Source organism: Ambystoma mexicanum, chromosome 1q (genome assembly GCF_040938575.1).
Source record: "Ambystoma mexicanum isolate Mex_15411 chromosome 1q, UKY_AmexF1_1, whole genome shotgun sequence".
Classification (NCBI taxonomy): domain Eukaryota; kingdom Metazoa; phylum Chordata; class Amphibia; order Caudata; family Ambystomatidae; genus Ambystoma; species Ambystoma mexicanum.
Genome location: NC_090922.1, coordinates 565005248 through 565027709, shown reverse-complemented (window position 1 = coordinate 565027709; position 22462 = coordinate 565005248). Strand labels below are relative to the sequence as shown.

General features: G+C 45.7%; 1 protein-coding gene across 1 annotated transcript in view; it reads left to right on the top strand.

Annotated features, from left to right (window-relative positions):
* LOC138532014 (C-X-C chemokine receptor type 3-like) overlaps positions 1–20394 on the top strand; it is a 55140-nt gene extending 34746 nt beyond the window's left edge. The window contains exon 2 of the mRNA XM_069641030.1: positions 18378–20394. Within this exon, the coding sequence (XP_069497131.1) occupies positions 18378–19475 (1098 nt within the window). The 3' untranslated portion in view covers positions 19476–20394. The remainder of the gene's footprint in view (positions 1–18377) is intronic.
* The last annotated feature ends 2068 nt before the right edge of the window (positions 20395–22462 follow it).

Sequence of the window (22462 nt, the reverse complement as noted above, 5' to 3'; positions counted from 1 at the left end):
AGTCTCCACTGGCCGTTTGGCTTCAATATCCCCAGCACCGGATTATTGAAGGTGCTGTGGACTGGACGGATTATCCCACGGGACTCAAGGTTCTTAATTATTTCAGTAAGGGACTCCATTGATGTGAGCGGCAAGCGATATTGCTTCACAAACACTGGAGTCATGCCAGGGTCTGTGGGAATTGTTGTTGTGTGGATGTCGGTGCGACCACAGTCATATGAGTCCACCGCAAAGAGGTCTTGAAAATCCAAGAAAACCTGTTTCAATTTTCGCCTTTGCTCCAGAGTCTCACAGGCATCAGCTAGGTTGACTCTGTCTTCAACCATCTGCCTGAAGCCTGGAAAGACTTCTGGTTTCGCTATCTCAGTGGCCTCCTCCAGCTGGGTGGAGAAGTCCCTGGTCAATGCGCTGATTTGGACTGGTGGCTTCAAGTGGGGAAGGCAGCCCTCACGGACCTGGAAAATCACCTCATCCCTCCTGAAGTCACAGGTCACATCTTCCTTACCATAAGGGCAGGAAGTGTACACCAGGAAGTTCCCCCCATGCTGGGTAAAGACTGGTGTTGTGTTGTCATCACTGTCACTGTCAAAACAGTCCTTGGGGATTGGTCCTAACAGCTCATTTCCTAAATCTATGGAAAAATGTTGGTCATCCACCGACATTCCAATAATGGTGCCTGCGGCTAGAGTGATACTCTTTAAGTCGCTGCTATCCACCTCTATGGGAATGGTGTCATGTTCTATATTGACTAGTAGTGTTGGGTTTACCCCCAACCCTTGCTGTTGGAGAGAAGCATTTAGATGAATATAAGCATCAGGGTTTTTTCATTTCTGTCCCCTTTTAACAATTGTCGCCTCCTTTCTGGGATGGTGACTTCCTCTCCAATCTGAATTTCAACTGCATAAGGCAGCCATTGAGCTGAACTAAATGCTTTCTCTGGGTCATCAAAGCCCATTGGATTATCCGCTAATCGGGATCAAGCTTTGAAGTTTATTAGGTCCAAACTAATGGCAAAGCGATTGAGAATGTCACTGCCTAAGTAAAAGGCGGCAGTGACGTCTCGCACGACCCAACAATTATGGACTATGCTCTTGTTGCCTATGGAGATTTTGAGCATACACCTGCTTGGCAGGAGATGTTTGGAATTGGGTGTTTCCAGATCCATTTCCCATTTGTCTATGAGTCCTTCCCTTCATTTAACTGAACAGGGATGAACAACTGCTCTCCAATTTGCTAAATATCAGCCAGGCTCTGAGCTGATTTCTCATCTTTCTGGACTATAGGAGTGGGAATGTCTGATTGTGGATTGGTAAAGAATTTCAGAGTGTTTCCTTCCAGTGTGGAATGCCACCTTAAACTGGAAGGAAGGTTGATTTTCAGAAATAGAGAGGACCCCACATAACCAGTTTGTTGTCCTACTGCTATTACTGTCACGTCTGGGATTTGGTTGTTCTGGAAGTGAAATTCTACTTGGTCAGATTTTTGTTCATCCATGTGGCAGGTGCCGTTTAAACTAACATGGTTGTCACTCTGTTTTAGTTTGATTGGTCTGCTAGTCTGGATCCAGAGGACCTTGTTTACGCAATCTATTAGGGGTGACAATCTTCGTAGGAGGTAATTCCCTAGTAAACAAGCGGTGCCCTCTGGAGTCACAACTATGACCGGGTGCTTCACCTTGTGTCACCCTATTTTAATGGCCAAATCCGCAGTCCCCTCGACGGGAATTTCCTTCCCGTCAAAGTTCTGAAGTTGTCCAGGAAGAGAGGTGAGAGGAATTTGGTAATACTCCCCCCTTCCTGAATTCAGTTTATCAAAGGCCTTTTTGGACAGAAGGGAAGCTTGGGATCCACCAGTGCCAAAATTGTACCCTGCCCCTGTATTTGTACTGGGGCATAGAATCTTCCCTCCTTCTCCGCAAGGTGGCACAGATAATGTACATTTTTGGACAACTGGTGGGTTCGTTTTTTAGTTTTGGACATTCAGAGAGAAGAGATTTGGGCAGAATTCTGTGGGGAGTCTTGGGAGTCTGGAAGAAAAGGGTGGCAACTAGAGATGGGAGAAGTTTTGAGTTCCCCTGGTTCCGGTGCGGGTCCGCCCCCACCCCCCTTTTGGAGGCAGTCACCAGGATGGGTTTGAACCAGAGGATTTTCATGTTGTTGGTTCTGGGGTTGGATGATGGGCGGCGCTAGCTCAGTCCCCACATCTACCCAATCTGGATTTGAATCCTTTGGGACCCATTTTCCTTTGGGAGGAGTTCCTCCATCTCTGAAGGAGAAGATCCTTTTCCCAGGATCCTCTGAGTATCCCTCTCCTTCAAAATGGAAGATCTGTACCTCCTCCCCAAAATGGGTCTGCTTGGGTTCTTTGTTTCTTCTACCCCTCCTCTGCTCCTTTGGTGGCAGACTTTCAGGGGCAGGAGATTTTGGTTCCGGTTCCTGGGTTTCATGGGGCTTTTTACAAGTGGGGAAGGACGCTTCCTCCAAGGCTTTACACCCCCCTTCCCCTTGTGCCTCCGCCTTGTGAACTGGTGCGTTGTCGGGGTGCTGCCCCCGTCATTGTTCTGGAGCACCAGGTCCGGAGTTTGAGGCATTCTGTGCCGGCAATCTCATCTGAGGGTTCTGTTGAGCCCTCAGCATGTGACTCAGATCCTGTGTCATATTTTGGACCTGGCACTCTAACTGTGACACCCACCCAGGCTGATACGGGGTTCTCATTTCTCCCCTGGGCTGATCCCGGGAAGGGTAACTATCCCTTCTCTGAAAATACCCTGGGTTTGGAAAATTTGGGTACCCCTCCACCCTTGGCCTCCCCTCTCCCGGATTAGGTAGTCTGGGCTGAGGAAAGTGTGGAAAGAAGGATGGATCGTTCTGGGGTTGAACATTTTGTGGGTACCTGAGGCAAAGGTTCTGTCCAGGATTTGGGGAATTTCTGCCCTCATGGGGGAAGTGAGGAGGGAAATTCCCTGAGTTAGCTGGTGCTTGGTTGGATCCCCCGCCTTGGGCAGGAGGAGTCCACACATAACCCAGGATGGGTCTGTTTCCCTTGTAGCGGGGACTTATATAGTCAGGGGTGTGAGGGATCCCATTTGTGGGACTACCTCCTTGGCTCCCTGTCTGTAACTGGCCCGAGGGCCTTCTGGGCTTGGGATTATTCTGCTGTGCAGGCGGGTTTTTAGGCCCCCCATCTCCAAATCTAAAATGGGGCAACCTTCACCTCTGCCACCTTAGCAGCAGCAGGGGTGTTGGTTGTTTTGGGGCTTTTAGGATTGTTCTTGTTTTCTATGGGCTTTTGCACCTCATAGATTCGGGTGGCCTGTTCAATGACCCAGTTTAGTGGTCTTTTCTTATGAAAATCTCTCACTGGCTGGGTCATGATGTACTTTGGTAGAGCATGGAAAAAAGTATTAACAAATTCTTTGCTGTCCGTGCGCACCCTTCTGGTAGTCTGTGCAAAGGCACGCTTTAATTCCTGCACAAATTCTTGTGGGGCCTGATCCTCCCCACATTGCAAGTTGTAGACTGCCTTGCGAGCCTCCTGCGGATTTCTATGTAAAGAAAAATGCTTCAAGATGGCTGCCCTATATGTGGACCATCAAGAATGATTTTGGTCCTCCAGACTTGCAAAGAAACTGGAGTATTCTGGTGAGAAGGTCCATTTCACATACTGAATGCAGCTACTGCTGTCTTTCAAATGGAAAGTTTACATCATCGCCAAAGAGCTCTATTTTGGTGCTCTTATGATAAGGCGTTCTTATGATAAGGCGAGATGACGCTCCTTATCGCCTTGATTTGTTTTAAGGGGTCTTTAAGCAAGGACCTTTTTGCCTTATTGGCCTTCTTGGTTCGGGTAACCCTGGTCCAATCCTCCTCTGACTCAGAGGCACTGCTCCCAGAGGTGCCCGTCTGGTCTTCTAGGTTCTCCCGGATACTGCGAGCCTGGGAATGGCTTGCAGAATTTGAGGACCTAGTCTCCTTTGTCCTGGGGTGCTCAGAGTAGTCTTCTGACTCCTCCTTGCTCCCAGGATTTGATGGGTACCCCCCCCACTGTCCTAACTGGGCAGAGGTTTTTAGGATGCCCTTAGTGGCCCTTCCCTCATGGGGTTCCCCACTAAATCTTACAGTACTTGGGAACCCATACTCAGATGCCCGCCCATCCATTCCTGGGAGGTGCTGGTCTATGAGCCCCATACTTCTGATTGGATTGAAATCTGCCATCCCCGTGGCCCTGGGCTCATGCGCACCAGTGGACATGGGGGTGGCAGAGTCCAGGGACTGGGAGAGATGAAGGCATATGGTACTAGGGTTCCTGAGTTTATGCTCAGGTGTTTCCCTTTCCCAGCGAACCTCATCTCTATCAGCCCCTGCTCCTTGTTGCCATGCAAGAACCTGAGCTTTCTGTTTCTCAATTAAAGCCGTACTAGTCTCTATCAGTCTCTCTTGCATGGCTACCTGCCTATGGAGCCTGTCATTTTTCTCACAGAGAGCCTCATTTTCTCTCTGTGCTTCCTGGGTTGTTTTTGAGTACTGGGCCAGTCTTTGCTGCAGGAGGGTTTCCTCCTGAGTCCTGTCCATACTGGCCTGGTCCTTCCTTGCCAGAGCATCTTCCACCCTCCTGGTATGCTCTAACAATCTGTCCTGCTCTTTTTGGAGGTCACCCAGTCCCTGGAGGGCCAGGTGATTTTCATCCAGTTTCCCTTTTAAGTGACAGACTTCCTGGCCTAAGGTGTCCCTTTCCTGAGCAAGAGCCTGCCTCTGTGCCACCAGGTCATCCCGCTGTCTTTGAAGCGCACCAGCTATCTGGCGCTCTTCATCAAACTCTGCCTGGGTGTCCAGGACTTTCAGAATTAATTTGTTGCTCTCCTCTTTTTCTCTATTTAATTGGCTTTGCAGGGTGACTACCTGCTCTGCGCATGCCCTATTGAAGTTTTTCTGTTGCTCCAGCTTTTTCTGGCTCTGCAGTGGGGAGTCCAAACTTTCGTGGTACTCCTTCTGCAAGGCCAGAATTCTGGTATCCTGTTCTGCCTTTTCCTGCTGCAGGATACCCATGTCCTCTTTCATTTTAACTATATACTGCCTGCCTTCATTTTCTGACTCCTGGCTCCTCTGCAGCCTCTGCTCAGAAGAGTCCAGATCAGCCTGGACCTTTTCTAAGGCCATCAGTTGCCTACTTGCCAGATCTTGGCCTTCAGCATATTTATCCTGTATGGCTCCAATAGATACATATAGATATGCAGCTATCTTGGCAATCTTATTTTGCTCATCCTTGGCCTTAGGGGCCATATATAGTTCGCTCAGGGCCACATGTAAGGGACCCTGGTCTTTCCATTTAGCTAACCCTGTTGCAGTGATCTGTTGTGTGATTGCCTGCAACCACACATTCTGATTCTGCTCAGTCCATTCACCTCTCACAAATAACATATGTAAAAGGTGTTCCCTAGCCACATTGATGTCTACCAATGTCGCCATTCTGGAAATATTGATTTCCTTCCCGACTTACAGAAGTTTTTTATTTTATTTTTGCAAAACAGACTGTTTCCTTAGAGCGTTCCCTTTTGAGGGGTGCTTTTACAGTGTAACACAGCGTGGTAGCCCAACAGGATTTATGTATCCTGTCAGTTAGCACACTGTATTAAGCTGCACAAGTGGTATATCTAATCCAGAAATCCTGCGACGAGCCCCCAATCTGTAAGTGGTTTCAACCCAGCACTTCACCTAAGTCAATGCCTAGTGTGGGATGCCCAATTGAAACCCTTATTTATATATTTTTATGTCAAAAGTTCTTTTTTTTCTGGATGATGACCCTTATATAACGCCCCTCTCGTTGAATCCCCCGGTCTCACTGCACCAAGAAATAGGTTTTTTTTGCAAAGTTAAAAGATTTACTTGATGAATTGAACAATATATATATATATATATATATATGTATATATATATATACATATATATATATATCTATATCACACTTTGATGAATATGAACAATATCTGAATATCACACTTATGAATATGTATACAATGATCAGCAATGGGTAGTATTACAATAATCAACAATCTATTTAATCAATTAGGAATATGGGTAAGAAGAATAATGTAGCAGAGAATAAAACTTTGTGTGGGTTCAATGAAATGCAATGATATGAAATGATTGCAACACAGAAATTAAACTTGATATGAATTCAATCAAAGACAATGTAATCACTCTTTCCCCCTGATACTACTCACTCCCCCCAATATGCCATATGAAGAGATGGAATGAGGGCACACAGGTTTCAGGAATAACAATCAACAATTGCAGTTTCAATCCTGATTCCCCCCAGCAAGCTTAGAGAGAACAGGAATGATTTTAAAATAGGTCAAATGATTTTAAATGTGGTTTGAAATAAAAGGGAAAAATGCTAAAATGACTTTCATTCGCTAAATAGGAGTCAGAACTAGTGAGAGCCGCTTTGGATAGGTTCAGGTAGACACTAGCAATGATTGTTGAATGATTGGCAGATGGAACACGAAATTCAGAAGTTGAAAGCAAGAAATAGCTATTTTACATGGAGTGAAATTGAGCCAAATGCAAAATCGCAGCTAACTTTTCAGTGTGCGAGAAATGCAATTACAGAAGAACTGTAAGGAGTTGGAATATGCTTCTTATTTCGTTTGAATGCTGAGGATGTTAGCTTCAAAATGACATTTAAATTTCGCTCCTAACATGTATGGTTCAAAAGGTACAGAGGTTTTAGTAAAGGTCGATTTTTCTCAAAAAGGGTCAGGATTTTACAAATGAGATTGCGCTTTTGAAGATTTACCAACAAGGATGGTCTTATACTAAGGGGCTATGAAGATGCAAGATACACAACAGCCAGCCACCAGAGCAGCGGCGCCTCCGCTCTGACTTTTGTCCGCCAGGGCACTTGACTTTCTTCAGAAAATATCAGCGCACAGATTATTATCACTACAATTATCACAGGATTATATGGATGGGAGAAGGATTTCAGGATGGACAAAAGAGATTCTATCATGCAGTTCTGGATATGTTTGAATGGGTTGGATTGCATTACTTAATACAAAGAAATTGTCTATGGACAGTTCTACGCTAAATACTCACAACTATGGTTTGGAATGGGCCTGTCAGAGATCTGGTCAAAGGTTTGGCTGGAATTCGCTCGCCACCGGACAGGTCTCAGGTGCTTGGTTCTGCTCTCAACAAGGCACTCTGGTCTGCACGGCCTCTTGGACTGGACCTGACGGGTTGGTTCTGGGTACAGCTCTGCTCTACTGATCTGGATCTCTGGGTTCTAGCAAGGGTTCTTAGCCAGAAGCAGCCAAAACAGCACAGCCAGGCTGTTGAATTGGTTAGGCTCCGTGGAAGTTTAGGGGTTAAAATCAGATTGCAAGATCTTAAAGGCCAACTGAGAAGGGTTCAGCTTTCTGGATTGGGCCTTTTGCTTCAGGGTTCTGGAGTCTGGATATTTCTGGATTCTTCCTGCAGAGTGCTTCGCCAGTGGATCAGTTGATGTGTGAATGTGTGTCCCTCTGGGTCCTTAACAGTCCCTATTTATCCATATTCCAAAGGGGTGGGCAGGCTGATTATACTATGCCCAACCCTGTAAGAATCTGATAGGTCAGAGAATTCCCTCTCCTCTGATTTGAGAAGGGAACAGTGTGTCATGATGTGTCATCATTTGTCAGAGTGACACTGTGTTTATGGTCCAGAGAGAAAACCCTCCCCTTTGTTTCTACCCAGAAAATCATTTTTTCCTAAAAAACATATTTCCAATATCCCCAACTTGTTAATAATACATATTTATATTACAGATTAACTAAGGTACGTTTCTGTCAAAGCCTCATCTTCCTACGTGTTTTGGTTCAGAAACGACAGTTTTCTCGTGCTTTTGGGCAGTTACTCAGTGTCAGTTCTTTACCACTTTGTTTACATACATGCACATACCATCTGGGCATATCATTTTCACATTCCTAACATAATCACAATAGCTAGAATATGAACATTTTCGTGGTTCAGTCTCTGAATATCGCACAGATTCCAGATTAGTTTTAAACTGTGAGCAAACTTTTCATTTTAATAACCTATAAATTCCATATTTTTATCAGTTCAGTACAATTTGCTATAAGTCTTTTTCTCAAACATATTTTTTGTGCTTTCTGAATCCACAAACGGTTTGTCTCTGCCTCCAAGGTCTTGTCTGGGCCAGAGAGTCACATGGGCTTGTCTTCCTGGGCAGTTGGTTTCTGTTCACACCCGAATTAGCATTTTCTTTCAGTTCAAGAAGCCCATTGTCTCTTTACCAGAGCAGCAGAGCAAGTCTCCTCCTCTTCTCATTAGCATCCAAATGAGATATCCTCTCCTTTTGGTGGGAGGGAAAAGGGTGGTGTGTTCTCAGTGGGGGAAAACCTCTTTGAAGTTTTAGCTGAATCAGGTTACCTTACAGTAAATGTGACATTGTTCCTTGTTAAAATTAAAGTTACCATTTTAAAATAAGCAAACATATCTTCAATTCCAGTCTTTTTCAACATGAAAATTAATAGTGGCAACCTCTATTGCATTTGATGAGATTCTCTTCTTTCCCCACACTTAGATTTTGAGACCCAAGTTTAACATGACAGGTTTAGAGATCGCCAGCTTCTGACAGAGGCGAGTAGCAGTATTGCGCCTATTTTCAACATATTTTCCCAAGCTAGCATCTTTAAATGTGGATTTTCTTCTGATAATTGTACTTCTGCTGACATTATATTTATGTGGATTCTTGAAGTAGAATGATGTTCAACACCCAACAAGGAGGTTGGATCTTTTGTGTGGTTTGTGAACCATGATTTTTGCAAATTTGATAACCAAGAAAAACGGATTTCCAAACAGCTCTGTGTTTCTTTTGCAATCAGCATTGCTTTTTCAAGTAGTTTCAGGCTACTCTGTGGGTAGCCCAATGGTGGGTTTTGGGCAGTGGTCTCCTGTGTTACCACTGACATAGGCAAAAGTGGATTGGCGGACGATTTTTCAGGTTTTTCCTGAATTTAGCGTGAATAATGCTTTCCAGTGGCCATTCTGATGTTCCTGATGTAAGCAGCGCATAGGAATGTTGCAGGGCCTGGATTAGTGGGTTAAAACATCCCTCATCCCCAAGAGGAAGCAAAATGAAGGCAATAGGAGAAAAGTAAAAATTTGTCTCAGAGGAATCTCAGCAGAATAGAGATTCCCACGGTTAAGGAATAGTGAGAACACGGAAGACAGCCAGAAAAGAATATAAGCAATCGACCGGAAGCTGGCTATACAGGTAAGGAAAGAATCTTTATGGTTATACCTGAACGTAGAGTAGCAATACAACGGTCACAACCAGCAAGGGTGCACCTCATCGGAGGTAGATTAACCGCAAAGAGGAAAAACCCGAGCACAGAGTGAATAATAAGTAGAGTAACCAATAACCGAGAAAAAGAGAGAGCTAGAGAGAGCGAGAGAGAGAGAGAGAGAGAGAGAGAGAGAACGAACGAAAGAGAGAAAGAGAGAGAACAAATGTTCCAGGCGGAAGCCTGAAGTGGAATGCACAGAGAAAAAAATAATTAAAGTAAACCAGATACCGTACAATAGTGGTTAAGCGGAAAAAGGGAAAATGAAAGACTGAACCGAACAAAGAATCCCTGCAGAGAGAGGAAACGAGAAAAGGGAAAAAGAATGGAAAACACCTAGTCCACAGACTAACAGAGAGAGAGCGCTCGCACTAGCAACAACAGTACGGGCAGCGCAGGTCCAAAAATGGATATAACGCACCGTGTATCCGGAAATGATCGCCTATATTACACAGGTGGCCATCTTGGGAGTAGACTAGACCGTTCAATGCGGTTCAAGGGCACCTTACCTCCCAACCTCCACTGAAACCAGCGTTTCCAAGGACGCAGCATGACAAATGTTCTTGGTTAAATCAAGACTTGAGGGACCCCAAGCAGTTAGAGAGTGGCAGGGCAAGCCTGATCACAGTGTGATGCCCTCTGTACCAAGGACCTGAAGCCATTTTACCACCCTGTATACGCAAGCCACTGCTAACTTCATGTCCACCGGTTCACAAGAACCGGGAACCATGAGGCAGCCAGGCTCAATTAGGCCTAGCATGATGGAGCCGGCAGCTCACTGCCCATAAGAGATTGACAGACAGGCATCAGGTTCAAAAATGTTATGGCTGATGGATCTGACCAGGAAGACTCCTATAAAAAAAAAAGATCAGGGAGCTAGACTTGCAGCATCATCAGCTACACAGGAACCACTTGGTTTGCTTTGCAGAGAAAAAGGATTCTGAGTTGAGGCCCTAAAAGTGTATTCTGAAAACCTCCACCCAATCAAGGAGGTGGGGGGAGTACTCCACCAACCCCGGAAGGAGGGAGGAGTCAGAAGACTACTCCACTGTGAGAAAGAGGGAGCCGAAGGCGAGTGACCCATAGAGCCCAAAGTACAATGGGGGAGAAGAGACTAGGCCCCATCATTCTGTGAGAGACTCCCAAGCACAAACAATTAGGGAGCACCTAGAGGATAGGGATGGGACCTCCAATAACAGCAGCTCTGAGTCTGAGGGCGAATGGACTCAAGTGCAGCGTAAAAAGAAGGCTGCCAAGCAAAAGAGAACTCTGGTGAAGGACCCCATTAGGCAGATAAAGGCTATTAGAAGTTTCATGACCTTGCACCATAAAAATGCCAAATATTCCGTCTGGGAGCATCTGGAGCTATATGACCAGATGATGACATCTTTTGATATTAAAAATGATCAGAATTCTATAGATTTTGCCAAATGGACGTTCTCCCCAGAGTACTCCAGCTTCTTTGCTGGTTTGGAAGATCAGATCCATTCAAGGTGGTCCCCCTACAAGGCGGCCATCTTGAAGCACTTCTCCATGCACAGAAACCCCTAGTAGGCTTGCAACACCTACAGTGTGGAGAGGATCAGGCCCGAGATAATTTGTTCAGGAATTAAAGCAGGCATTTGCACAAACTACTAGGCGGGTGCGCACGAATAGTAGGGAATTTATAAATACCTATTTTCATGCACCCCCAAAGTACATCATGACGCAGTTAGTAAAGGACTTCCATGATGAAAGGACCCTGGATTGGGTAACAGAGAAAGCTACCCAGATCGATGAGGTCCAAAAGCCCGTAGAAAACCAGACTCCCTCCAAAAACCCCAAACAAACCGACACTCCGCTGCTGCCAAGGTAGCTGAGGTGAAGATTACACCAATTTTGGACCTAGAAATGGGGGGGGCTAAAAATACACCTTCCCCGAACCAACTAAATCAGAGGCAGAGAAGACCTCTGACTAATCACAAACAGGAGATAGTCAGGTAGGGTACTCCACAAATGTGTCCCCTAACTTTGCCAATTACATCAGCCCTAAGTACAAGGGCAACAGACTCATCTTGGGGTACGTGTGGACTCTCCCAGCGCAGGGGGGGATCCAATCAGGTGAGTACGGCCCCAGGAAACTTCCCTCCAAACTTCCCTCAGGAGGGCAGTAATCTTCCAAATCCTAGTTTAACTTTCATCCCCAGGTACCCTCAAAACCCCAACATTCAGGACAACCCTCCATACTCTTCCCACTTTCAAGAGTCTAGACCACCAAATCAGGGAGAGGGGAGGCCAAGGGTGGAGGGCTAGCTGGGAAACCCTCGGTACCCAGGTTACTCCGGGAGGAGGGACAGTTACCCTTCCAGAGAGCAACCCAGATTTGACTCAAGACCCCAGCATCAGCCAGAGAGGGTGTCACAACTGGAGCACCAGGTTCAGAACCTAAACCAAGACCTGGGTCGCATGTTGAGGGCTCAGCAGAATCCTTAGATGAACATGGTGACTCAGAACAGCGCAAACCAAGGGTCTGGCACACCGGAAAAATGATGGGAAGAGAACCCTGACAACCACCAGGTTCCAGAGGAGGAGGCACAGGAGAAAGGGGGGTGGAAATCCCCAGAGGAACCTTCCTTCCTCACCAGTGAAAAGCCCCAAGAAACTTCAGAACTGGAATTTAAATTTCCTACCCTCGAAAAGCTGCAACCTAGGGAACAGAGGGTGGGTAGGAGAAACAAAGAGACCAAGAAGACCCATTTTGTGGAGGAAGCTAGTATCCTCCAGTTTGAAGGGGAGGAATCCTTGGAGGATTCTGGGAAAAAAGTCTTCTCTTTCAAGGATGGGGGGGGGTTCCTCCCAAAGAAAAATGGGTCCCAAAAGACGATAACCCAGACTGGATAGGTATGGGAACCGACTCTGATACACCCATCCCTGAACCCCAGAAATGTCATCCTGAGGATTTAGCAATGACTGAGGGATCCTCCCCACAAACCGATTCGAGTGACTGTCTCCAGGGAAAGGGGGACAGCACAGAATCAAGGGAAAAAGGGGATTCCCAAATCCCACCAATCTCAGGATGCCAAATTTTATTTACAGATTCCCGAACTCCGACACAGAAAACTGCCCAAGACTCCACCGTGTCGGAGTCCAAAATAAAGAAACTAACTGCCCAGCTTGCCCAAAATGCCCATTCCTTTTGCCCCTTGGAAGAGAAAGAAGGTAGGTTTTATGCCCCTTTCTGGGTGCAAGGGCAATGTGCATTTTTAGCACTGGTGGATACTGGATCCCAAGCCACTCTTCTGTCCAAAAGGGCCTTTGAGCAGCTAAATTCAGGAAGGGGGAGAGCCACCAAATTCCTCTCACCCCTCTTCCTGGACAACTCCAGAACTTCGACGGGAATAAAATTCCCAGTCAGGGGGACTGCAGATCTGGAGATTAAAATTGGGCGAGCCAAGGTGAAACACCCGGTTATAGTTGTGACTCCAGAGGGGACCCCCTGTATATTAGCGAAAGACCTCCTTCGGAGGTTGTCTCCACTAATAGACTCTGTGAACAAGGTCCTCTGAACTCAGGCTAACCGGCCAATAAAATTATAACCAAGCACCAACTATGTCAGTTTAAATGGCACATGCCACATGGTTGAACAACGATCTGACCAAATCAAGTTCCATTTTCAGAACAATCAAATACCTGACATTACTGTAATTGCTGTAGGACAACAAACTGGTGATGGAAACCCCTCTCCATTTCTGAAAATCAACCTTCCTTCCAGTTTCAAGTGGCATTCCACACTGGAAGAAAATACCTTGAAACTGTATACCGAATCCCAATTTGAAAATCCAAGTCCCATGATAAAAAGTGATAAAAAACCAGTTCAAAGCTTGGCTGATATTCAGAAACAGGGTGGACAGCTGTTCCACCCCATTCAGTTAAATGAGGGGATGGAGCCTGTTCTCGCCTGACTAATGGAAAAATCTTCATCAGTGAAGCGTTGTTCAGGAAACTAAGATCTGAGCATTCCCACATTTAAATTGGTTGATAAGTGGGAAATGGGCCTGGATGCTCCCAATTCCAATCATCTCCTGCTTAGCAGGTGTATGCTAAAAAATTCCATAGGTGATAAAAGCATAGAGCATAATTGTTGGGTTGTGTGAGATGTCCCCTCTGCATTCTATTTAGGCAGTGACATTCTCAATAGGTTTGCAATTAATTTGGACCTCATAAATGACAAAGCCTGGTCTTGACTGGGGGGTAACCCAATGGGTTTTGATGATTCTGAAAAGGCATTTCGGTCAGCTCAATTGCTACCGTATGCAGTTGAAATTCAAATTGGAGAGGAGGTCACCATCCAAGGATGGACCCGACAATTCGATGCAATTTATTTTGATGCTTTTTTTTGATGGAATGGTCTGTCGATGGTAAGAATTCGATGGAATGAATATAAACCGAGGAAACAGTACAAGGGCATTTTAATCAACCCTCTCCAACTCCCTCATGCCTCAACACAGGGTTTTAAGTGGAGCAGGGCTAGGCAGCGCTCATCACGGCAGTCTCCAAGTATTGTTCTTGAGCAGGGGATCAGCTCATTTTCAGGTTACCCTCGGCCTCCTCCTCTCCTTCCCTCATCTCTGACTGTCTGTCTGCTATCCAAGAGTTGTGTGCTGCCAATGAACTCTGCTCTTCCTGCTCCAACCTGCAAGGCTAATACCTCAAGGTCTTCTTCGACTCCACACTCTCCTTCTCCCCTCACATATCTGACGTCTCTAAGAAGTCACACTACCAGCTCCACCTCTCCAGAGCTCTGGTTCTCTCTAGGCTGGACTATTGCAACAGCCTCTTTTTTAATCTGCCTGCTTCTATTCTCCGCCCTCTGCAACTTATCCAGAACAGGACTGCGAGACTTGTCCTTGGCCTCAAGCTCAGGGATTGTATCTCTTCAGGACTGAAATCTCTGCACTGGCTCCCAGTGGCTGCAAGGATTAAGTTCAAAACCCTCTGCATCGTCCACAAGGCCTTGTGAGGCCTGGGGCCTCAATACCTTCAACTCTCTCTCCCTAAATATCTTCCTTCTCGAGCTCTACGCTCATCCACCTCCAACTCCCACATAGTCAGTGGCATCTCTAAGCAACAGGTCGGTGGTAGATCTCTATCTTCGGCTGGGGCCTCCCTCTGGAACAGCCTCCCTGCCTCCCTTAAACTTGAGGAGAACCATCTCCGGTTCCGGAAACACCTCAAAACATTTCTCTTTGCCTCTGCTTTTTCTCCTCCTCTCCTCTGCTGACCTCCTGGGTGTTACCGAAACTGCACTGGCTACCTGGACACCCTCTGATCCTGGACCCAAGTCCCTCTCCCGCCAGCATCACACACCTGCACTGCCCACCTGGCAACCCCCTCACTTTGGGACTGTTTCTGTATCCCTTCAGTCCCCCCCCTGCCCTTGACACCTGATGTCTGCACTTACCCTTGCACTTGCCACATGATGGCCGTTAATTACTTATTGTTTATTCCTATGTACTGCACTGTCCCTGCACCCTTCCCACGCACTTGCGCAATCTGAATGACACCTGGCCTAGGAGGATCGTTGTCTGTCCTCCCTTTGTTCCCCTCCCTTGCCTCGTCGCACCTTGAAACACTTGTGTAAAGGGGCATTATAAATGCCTTATCATATCATATCAAATCATTGGGGTCTACTATATGTCTTCCCCGACCAGATTTCTTCCCTGTAGTGATGTACATAAAAAGACGAGTGGCAATACTGCTGTTCACCAGCAGGTGTCAATATCAACCATGTTTAGAATCACAGCAGTTAAAGACATTAGGAATTAGGTTGTTTTCAAGCACTGAAAGGAATTTACAAGAGAATACATTGCCTGATTCTTATGTTGCACATATGAAAACTCAATTGCGTTTGCTATGTCACTCTTTTATTTACATAGGCCCCACCTCTTTTAAAGGTTTATGAGCTACTGGGGTTTGAGGCTACTCTATACCCGGTTTAGGCCCTGCCCCCAAATATAGAGTCATCACACGTTAGAGCCAACCTCTCGGTTTCTTATCCCACTTAAAACACCACCTCATCTCTACCCCTTTCACTGAGAATAGCCTCATATACTGTTTGCATGTGAGCTTGTGTGCACGGATATTGAACAAAGAGATATTTAAAGACGCTTCCTGTTCTATCTGATCATATAGTGATCCCCTCCAAATTAGGAAAGATCCTACTGGGGTGACTGGACTCCAAATGAAAAAATGCATGTGCACATTTCCCCAAATGGAAGCCAATAAACACGTCAAAACAAAGAGGTGATGGCTGAAAGGTTTAGAATGAATCGTAACCATTAGAAATGCTCTGGGCAACCCTCCAGACCACCACTCTTCGCCTGCCAAGCCATTACAGAAGGGGAAAGACCATATGCAAATCATTCTTGGCCCTACCCCAAAAAGGGGCACTCCAGCCTGAACTGCTAGGCCACATCCCTTCTGCACGAGACCACAAGCAAACCCAAACATGTTTCGCCCTTGTTGGGGCTCATCAGTGAGGAGTAGCTTGGGTCTCTAGGCCCAGCAGGCACGGGTCCCACGTCTGGGCATACCCGTCCCACTCAGGGGGACAAAGCAACCTGGAAGGTTTAGAAGGAATCTTAACCACAGGAGAATTGCCTAGCATTTTGGTGCTGGACTGCCCCAGGGCAGGACAAAGACTGATATGTTTGGGATATTTCTTCTCTGTGAAAGATAGTGAGCTAAAGACTCTGGGTAAGTCTCTCGCAACCAGGACTAATGTCTGGGAGAGAGACTCCCAGGACCCCCCTTGTCAATTTGCATATTTAAATAACTTTGGGTCTCACCCTAAGTTACTAGGGGAATCCAAATGTGGACCCCTTGCTCACTATTCTTAGAGAGGCACAGCTCCTCCCTACTGATGAGGTCCAACCAGACCGAAACACGTGTCTGGGGATGCTGTTGATACTCTTGTTCAGAGGAGAATTGCCTAGCATTTCGGTGCTGGACTGCCCCAGGGCAGGACAAAGACTGATATGTTTGGGATATTTCTTCTCTGTGAAAGATAGTGAGCTAAAGACTCTGGGTAAGCCTGGCAGAGAGACTCCCAGGACCCTTCCTTGTCAATTATCCAATAAATACGTGACATCATATGAGATTCCACTGTATCCTTTTAGGATGCGTTTCTGTTCCCAGGTAGGGCTCAAAGGCCAACATTAGGTAGCCGTGCACTCTGCAGGAAGTCTAAACTACCACGACCTACCTCTGGCTATAATTTAGCAATGGTGCGGAAAGACATGCTATGTTTGCATTTTTAGGTGTTCTGTGTAGTACTAACATGTCCCCTCGTGGCCGCTTTCAAGCTACTTCAAACACAGTCGTTGAAATGGTAAAAATAACAATCGGGTTTCAGGCAGTTGTTTCAAACGCTGGGATACCGCCAGTGCAAATAGTGTTACCATTACTCGGTCCATTGCTTTTAGTGCTGGATCACGAGTGGCGGTACAGCAGTAAGTTCCCATTGTCATTGGGTCGTTTGGACCCAATGGAGTTGGCAGCGCTATTACCATAAAACACAACAAGAGGTTGAGGGAAATGAAAGGCCCACTTCTAACCAACCCTCGTATAGGTATGTAACCTTTAGACACAGACAAAAAAAGGTTAGAGGGGCAACAATCTCTATTGTGACCAAGTGATTGCCAGTGAAAAACCAGTGAAGCGCGAGAAAATATGCTTCTAGTACATTAAATTGTGAAGCAAGGCAAATGTAGCAAAAAATAAACAATTTTATTAATGTACAAATAGCACCAATCAATAGTCACAATGATAAAAAGATTTAAATAGATTCTGAACTAAAATTACTAATGGGATGATACCAACAAAATGTAGTCATCCAAATGGTATAATTACTCAAAACTGGTACAACAGTGCAAATGTATAACAGACAGCAATTTGGTTAAATTATGGGCTTCCAATCAACTGCCCTATAATGTCAGTAGTGTCAAAAGGTTTCTTGTGCTGTGCAAATACGCAATTAAACCACATCCAACACTCCATTAATTCTCACCATCACTCACTCATCCACATACTATCAACAAATACATCCAACATGTTTTTTTCCATATCATAAAGTGCAAGAGTACAAGGAAATTAGTCAGAGACTGTCTGGGGTAAATACTGTGCACTGTAGTAAGCAATAAGCGAAACAACAATACCATTGAGAGTTTATCCCATCTATTAGAGAAACAATTTAAATAACATATGTCACTAAAGTAGTGCTTTGAAAACACTTCATACACCTCAAAGAGAATAAAAGGCTGAGGGTGAGTCCAAAACCACCAGTGGTAATTGCGCCAGCGTTAATAGCGTTAATAGCGCCAAAAAAACCAGCTGAAAAACAGGCATAAGGGGACATTTTGGGCCTGTTCATGAGTTGGGCAGTATCCCGGCGCTAACTGTTAGTCCTCATTCCCCATTCCCCATAGGGTCCCAATGGGGAATTTCCGGTGCAATTACCATGCGGTAAACACAGGCAGTAGTTGCGCTGAAAATTGACATTTTCCCAGTGTATTTACCCCTAGCTCTGAGCTGGGGGTAAACACGCCGGAATCGTGATTGGGTGGACTCTTAAATGCGGCAGTAATACTGTTACAGCCGCATTTAAGGGCTACCGCCCAACTCGTGATCAGGCCCCTTTACCGCCAGCAAAAAGCTGGAGGCAAAACTCCCACTTACCTTCCGACTCATGATTGTGCAAACCCTTAAATGCGCTGGTAATAGCGTTACTGCCACACTTAAGGGCAAAGGCCCAACTCATGTGGAGCCTCATTGACGCAGAGTGACAAACGGAACACTGCCAGTTGCCAGTCTGCCTGAAGCGAGCTAGCTACTTCCGCTGCTCATCCCAGTGGTGAGAATCCTCTCAGTGTAATATGTTGACAGATATGCCTCTCCTCTGTGTTGTCTATCTCTGTCAGAGAATGCAGTGTGAGCTCCAGTTATTGGAGATCCCATTCAGGCACACTAACACGTTGTATTTTTGTATTTTTAGATTCTTGGTGAAAAGTTGACCTTTGAGTTTTCGGGCCTTGGTGACTATTTGGAGAACAGCACTGAAGACTACAACGGCTCAGATGCCTGCTGCCCCGTGTCGCCCTGCTCTTTCTACAGCACCCATGAGTTTAACAGAGTCTTTCTTCCTCTCTTCTACAGCATCATTTTCCTCCTGGGGCTCCCCGGAAACCTGCTGGTGATCGGGGTCCTGCAGCGCTACAAGCAGAACATGGGCAGCACTGACACCTTCATTCTGCACCTGGCCGTGGCGGACATCCTCCTGGTGATCACCCTGCCCTTCTGGGCCGTGGAAGCTGTCCATGGCTGGGTCTTCGGCACCGCCCTCTGCAAACTCATCGGCTCAGTATTCACTATCAATTTCTACTCCGGTATATTTCTGCTTGTCTCTATCAGCTTCGATCGCTATCTCTCCATCGTCCATGCCATCCAGATGTACAAAAAGCAGCGCAGTCACCTGGTTCACCTCAGCTGCGCAACCATTTGGGCCCTCTGTCTTCTGCTTACTATTCCAGACTTGGTGTTTCTCAAGGCCACTCATGAGCATCGTCAGAACACCACTGAGTGCCGGAATGACTTCCACCCCTCCACAGCCAAGTACTGGAGGACCACCATGCGCTTCATCTATCACGTGGTGGGCTTCTTCCTGCCACTCGTCTTCATGTTCTACTGCTACTTCCGAATCGTGCTGACCCTGCTGCACTCCCAGGGCTTCCAGAAGCACAAGGCCATGAGGGTCATTGTTGCAGTGGTCGTGGCCTTTTTTCTCTGCTGGGCACCTTATAACCTAGCAGTGCTGATGGATTCTCTGCTGAGGCTCAACATCATTGCTGAATCCTGCGAACTGGAGACGCAGATCAATATTGCCATCTCAGTCACTTCCACCCTAGGCTACGTCCACTGCTGCTTGAATCCCCTCCTGTACGCCTTTGTTGGGACTAAATTCCGGAATAGCTTCCTAGAGTTCCTCAGCCAAGTTGGCTGCATAAGCAGCGAGTTTATGAAGAAATTCTTCAAGCCTCAGCGTAGGAATTCCAACTGGTCGGAGAGCGCAGACACCTCCTATTCGGGGATCTAGGCCGGGTGCTCCTGTTTCATGGACACATCTATGTTCAGTCTATTGAAAAACACGAGCTATCTGGAAAGACACACACCTGGGGCTCTGTAAGCTAGATCAGACCCGACGAATCCCGGAACCTGATGTGCTGGCATTCATTTCAAGCGAGGGCCGGATATTCCGTGCTGGAGAATATTCCTGGTAGCACGCCCAACGACTGTCATTAATGTCCTTATGGCCATGCTCTAGCGAGGAAGGGTCCCTAGGGTGGGCCTGGCCACTGCTTTTCTGCGGCCTCCTTGAGATCATTTTATCATGGATATCCTGATTTTCGTTGGGTCAATTCTCCTGTTTCTTCTACATGCTCATAACAGGGTGGGCGGGCATGTAGGCTGCATGGCAGATTATGTTTTTAATTTAAATATACAATGAATAGTATTTCTCATTAAACCAATGTATGCTTCATACACAAATATCTCTATTTTTACCGCCAGCGCTCATTATATCGAGTGAAGACCCAGATTTGTGTGTATGACAATCTGTGCAAAAACATGGTTCACAATATGAATAATGCCCTCACATCTTGAAGGGGAGGGCGTGAGGGCGTGAGGGAGTGCATTTTGAAGATAGTTGATTTTAAATACAAATAATGTATCACTGTAAAAAGAGAATGAACTGATCATTTTTCTTGGGAAGATAGAACCGTGCAGGCAATCCACCTCCTTGCTATACCGATTATCGATGTGATTAAACGCAATCTTTCAAAATAGAAGCACATCCTTTTCTCCCAATCCATTTTAAAACATGCTCCACGTGAAAACGCATTTTAATGCAAGCACAACATTTATGTTAATGAAAATACCGATTGCTTTGGAAGTGACCATCTGACAGTAAATTGCTAAATATTTTCATGAATAAATATGACTCCTTTCCTTGTTTATGCATTTTTACTGGCGGTAAGTCTATCAACATGTTAAGCAGCAATTTAATTGGATAAGCATCACAGTGATATTTAAATTCATTTGAAACAGTGGGATAAATCAAACCAGCAAGAATTATGGAGTAAAGATCAAATCATCACACACACATACACACACTCAAATCACTTCATTACACATTTAACATTTAACATTTTTGCTAGTATGTACAACAGAGAAATGCACACATACACATGACATGCGAACATGAAGGCAAACCAGGGAGAGAAAATGAGCAAAGGTTCAAGGAATAAATGATTCAAAATTAAGAAAAATAACACAAATTGACTTGAAGGTTAAGAAAGCCCTGTTGTAAATAACAGAGGACTCCTCCCCCTACTCTAGGAGACCCAACAATATTGCGTTGCCATCTGGCACCATATTATGATTCATATGGATGCGGGTGCACTGTAAGCGTTTCGGTGGGCATATTATTCTTGCCACCTTCTTCAGGACGAAACATATGAATGACCCTGTGAAAGATGAAAATGGAGAGTTTCAAAGGGGGATCAAATGTACCACAACTTATAAAAGACAAGAAGTAAAAGTGTACCGAGTTGCCAAAAGATTCCAATGCTTTGTGGATGGACCTTCAGGCTCGTTACCAGTTTACCCATTTAAAACACTCATCTGAATTTGACATTATGCTTTCTTTTCACATCATTGTAAGTTACAACATAATGACCGGTTTCGCTTATATTCTGTCAGCCTATTATTGTCTGGCCTCGACTAAACTCTCCAAGTAATTTTTACCTTCTGAGGCTTGTGCCGGCAAGAAAGCAGGGCACATGTCTCCAATGTAGTCTAGGTTTTGGACAGGTCGTAAAGATAAAGCATGCAGTAGACACCGCAATAAAACAAATCTCTCCTCCAGGTGTGAGCCTTTTGCTCTGGGTGTATGGCACACCAATGTCTAAACAGGATAAGGAACGCTATATCAGTAATATATACACACCACAGCCATATAGATTGTCAATGGGTCAAGGAAGAAATAGGAAGAATCATACATAATATGAATAAGGTATTTCAACATTCATTTTGCAGCCATTTAAAAAAAAAAATCAATATGTCAGACTCTGAATGTAATCTATTATTTTAAACCTGTAAGTTATGTAATGTGAGTGATCTTGCATAGCGCCTGTCTGCTACTATTGCTGGTCTAGCTGTGCTTGGCTCTGTAAGGAAAAAGGAGGTGGGGCTCATTAGTGGGAGAGTGGGAAAGGCAGATGGGAAACGTGTCGTGTTGATGGTGCAGGTCAGAAGTACTCTCTTCCTGGGTGCCAATCTGCTTTCCATGGATTTGACAGAAGAAGCTTGGGAGTATGTTATCCGTATGGAAGAGCCCAAGATCTGAAAGACTTCAGTAATTGGGGCTGTTTGGCCACTGATGTGAGAGGGTGCGACAGGGCTAAAGAGGAGAGCTTAATCCTGGCTCGGTTAGTCTTGATATGCTAACAGCTAGGCCCGTGGTGGCCTTCTTGTGGTGGTTTGTATGTATAGTGTAAGGGTAGGAGATCTTAGAGGGGAGTCAGTTAGTCGGGGGATAGCGGGAGTAGGCTCTACAAGGCAAAACAATCTCCAACTTTGCACTCCTGTCCCAGCCCATTTGCAGACAAGCCTAATTTCTCTAGCTTCCAATGTCACCGGTCTCTCTCTCTCTCTCTCTCTCTCTCTCTCTTTCTCTCTCTCTCTCTCTCTCTCTCTCTTTCTCTCTCTCTCTCTCTCTCTCTCTCTCTCTCTTTTATATATACATTCTACCCCATGAGAAACAGAACAAGAATATGTGATTTGGCAGAAGAGGGAAAGAGGCAGTGTAGGAACGCAGTGTAACCTGCTAAGGCTTATGGGATGCCAGTGCTTAAGGTTTAGTGGAAGGGCTACTAAAAACTTAAAATGTAAGGAGCTCAGTTGCCCATTTCACCTCCCTTAGTAAGTTGGTCAGAAGGCTCAGCAACGCAGGGACCTCATTTAGGGGTCTCCAGGGGTTGCAACTGCGACCTCTGAGGTCTCACTTGCTACCCATATTGTCTC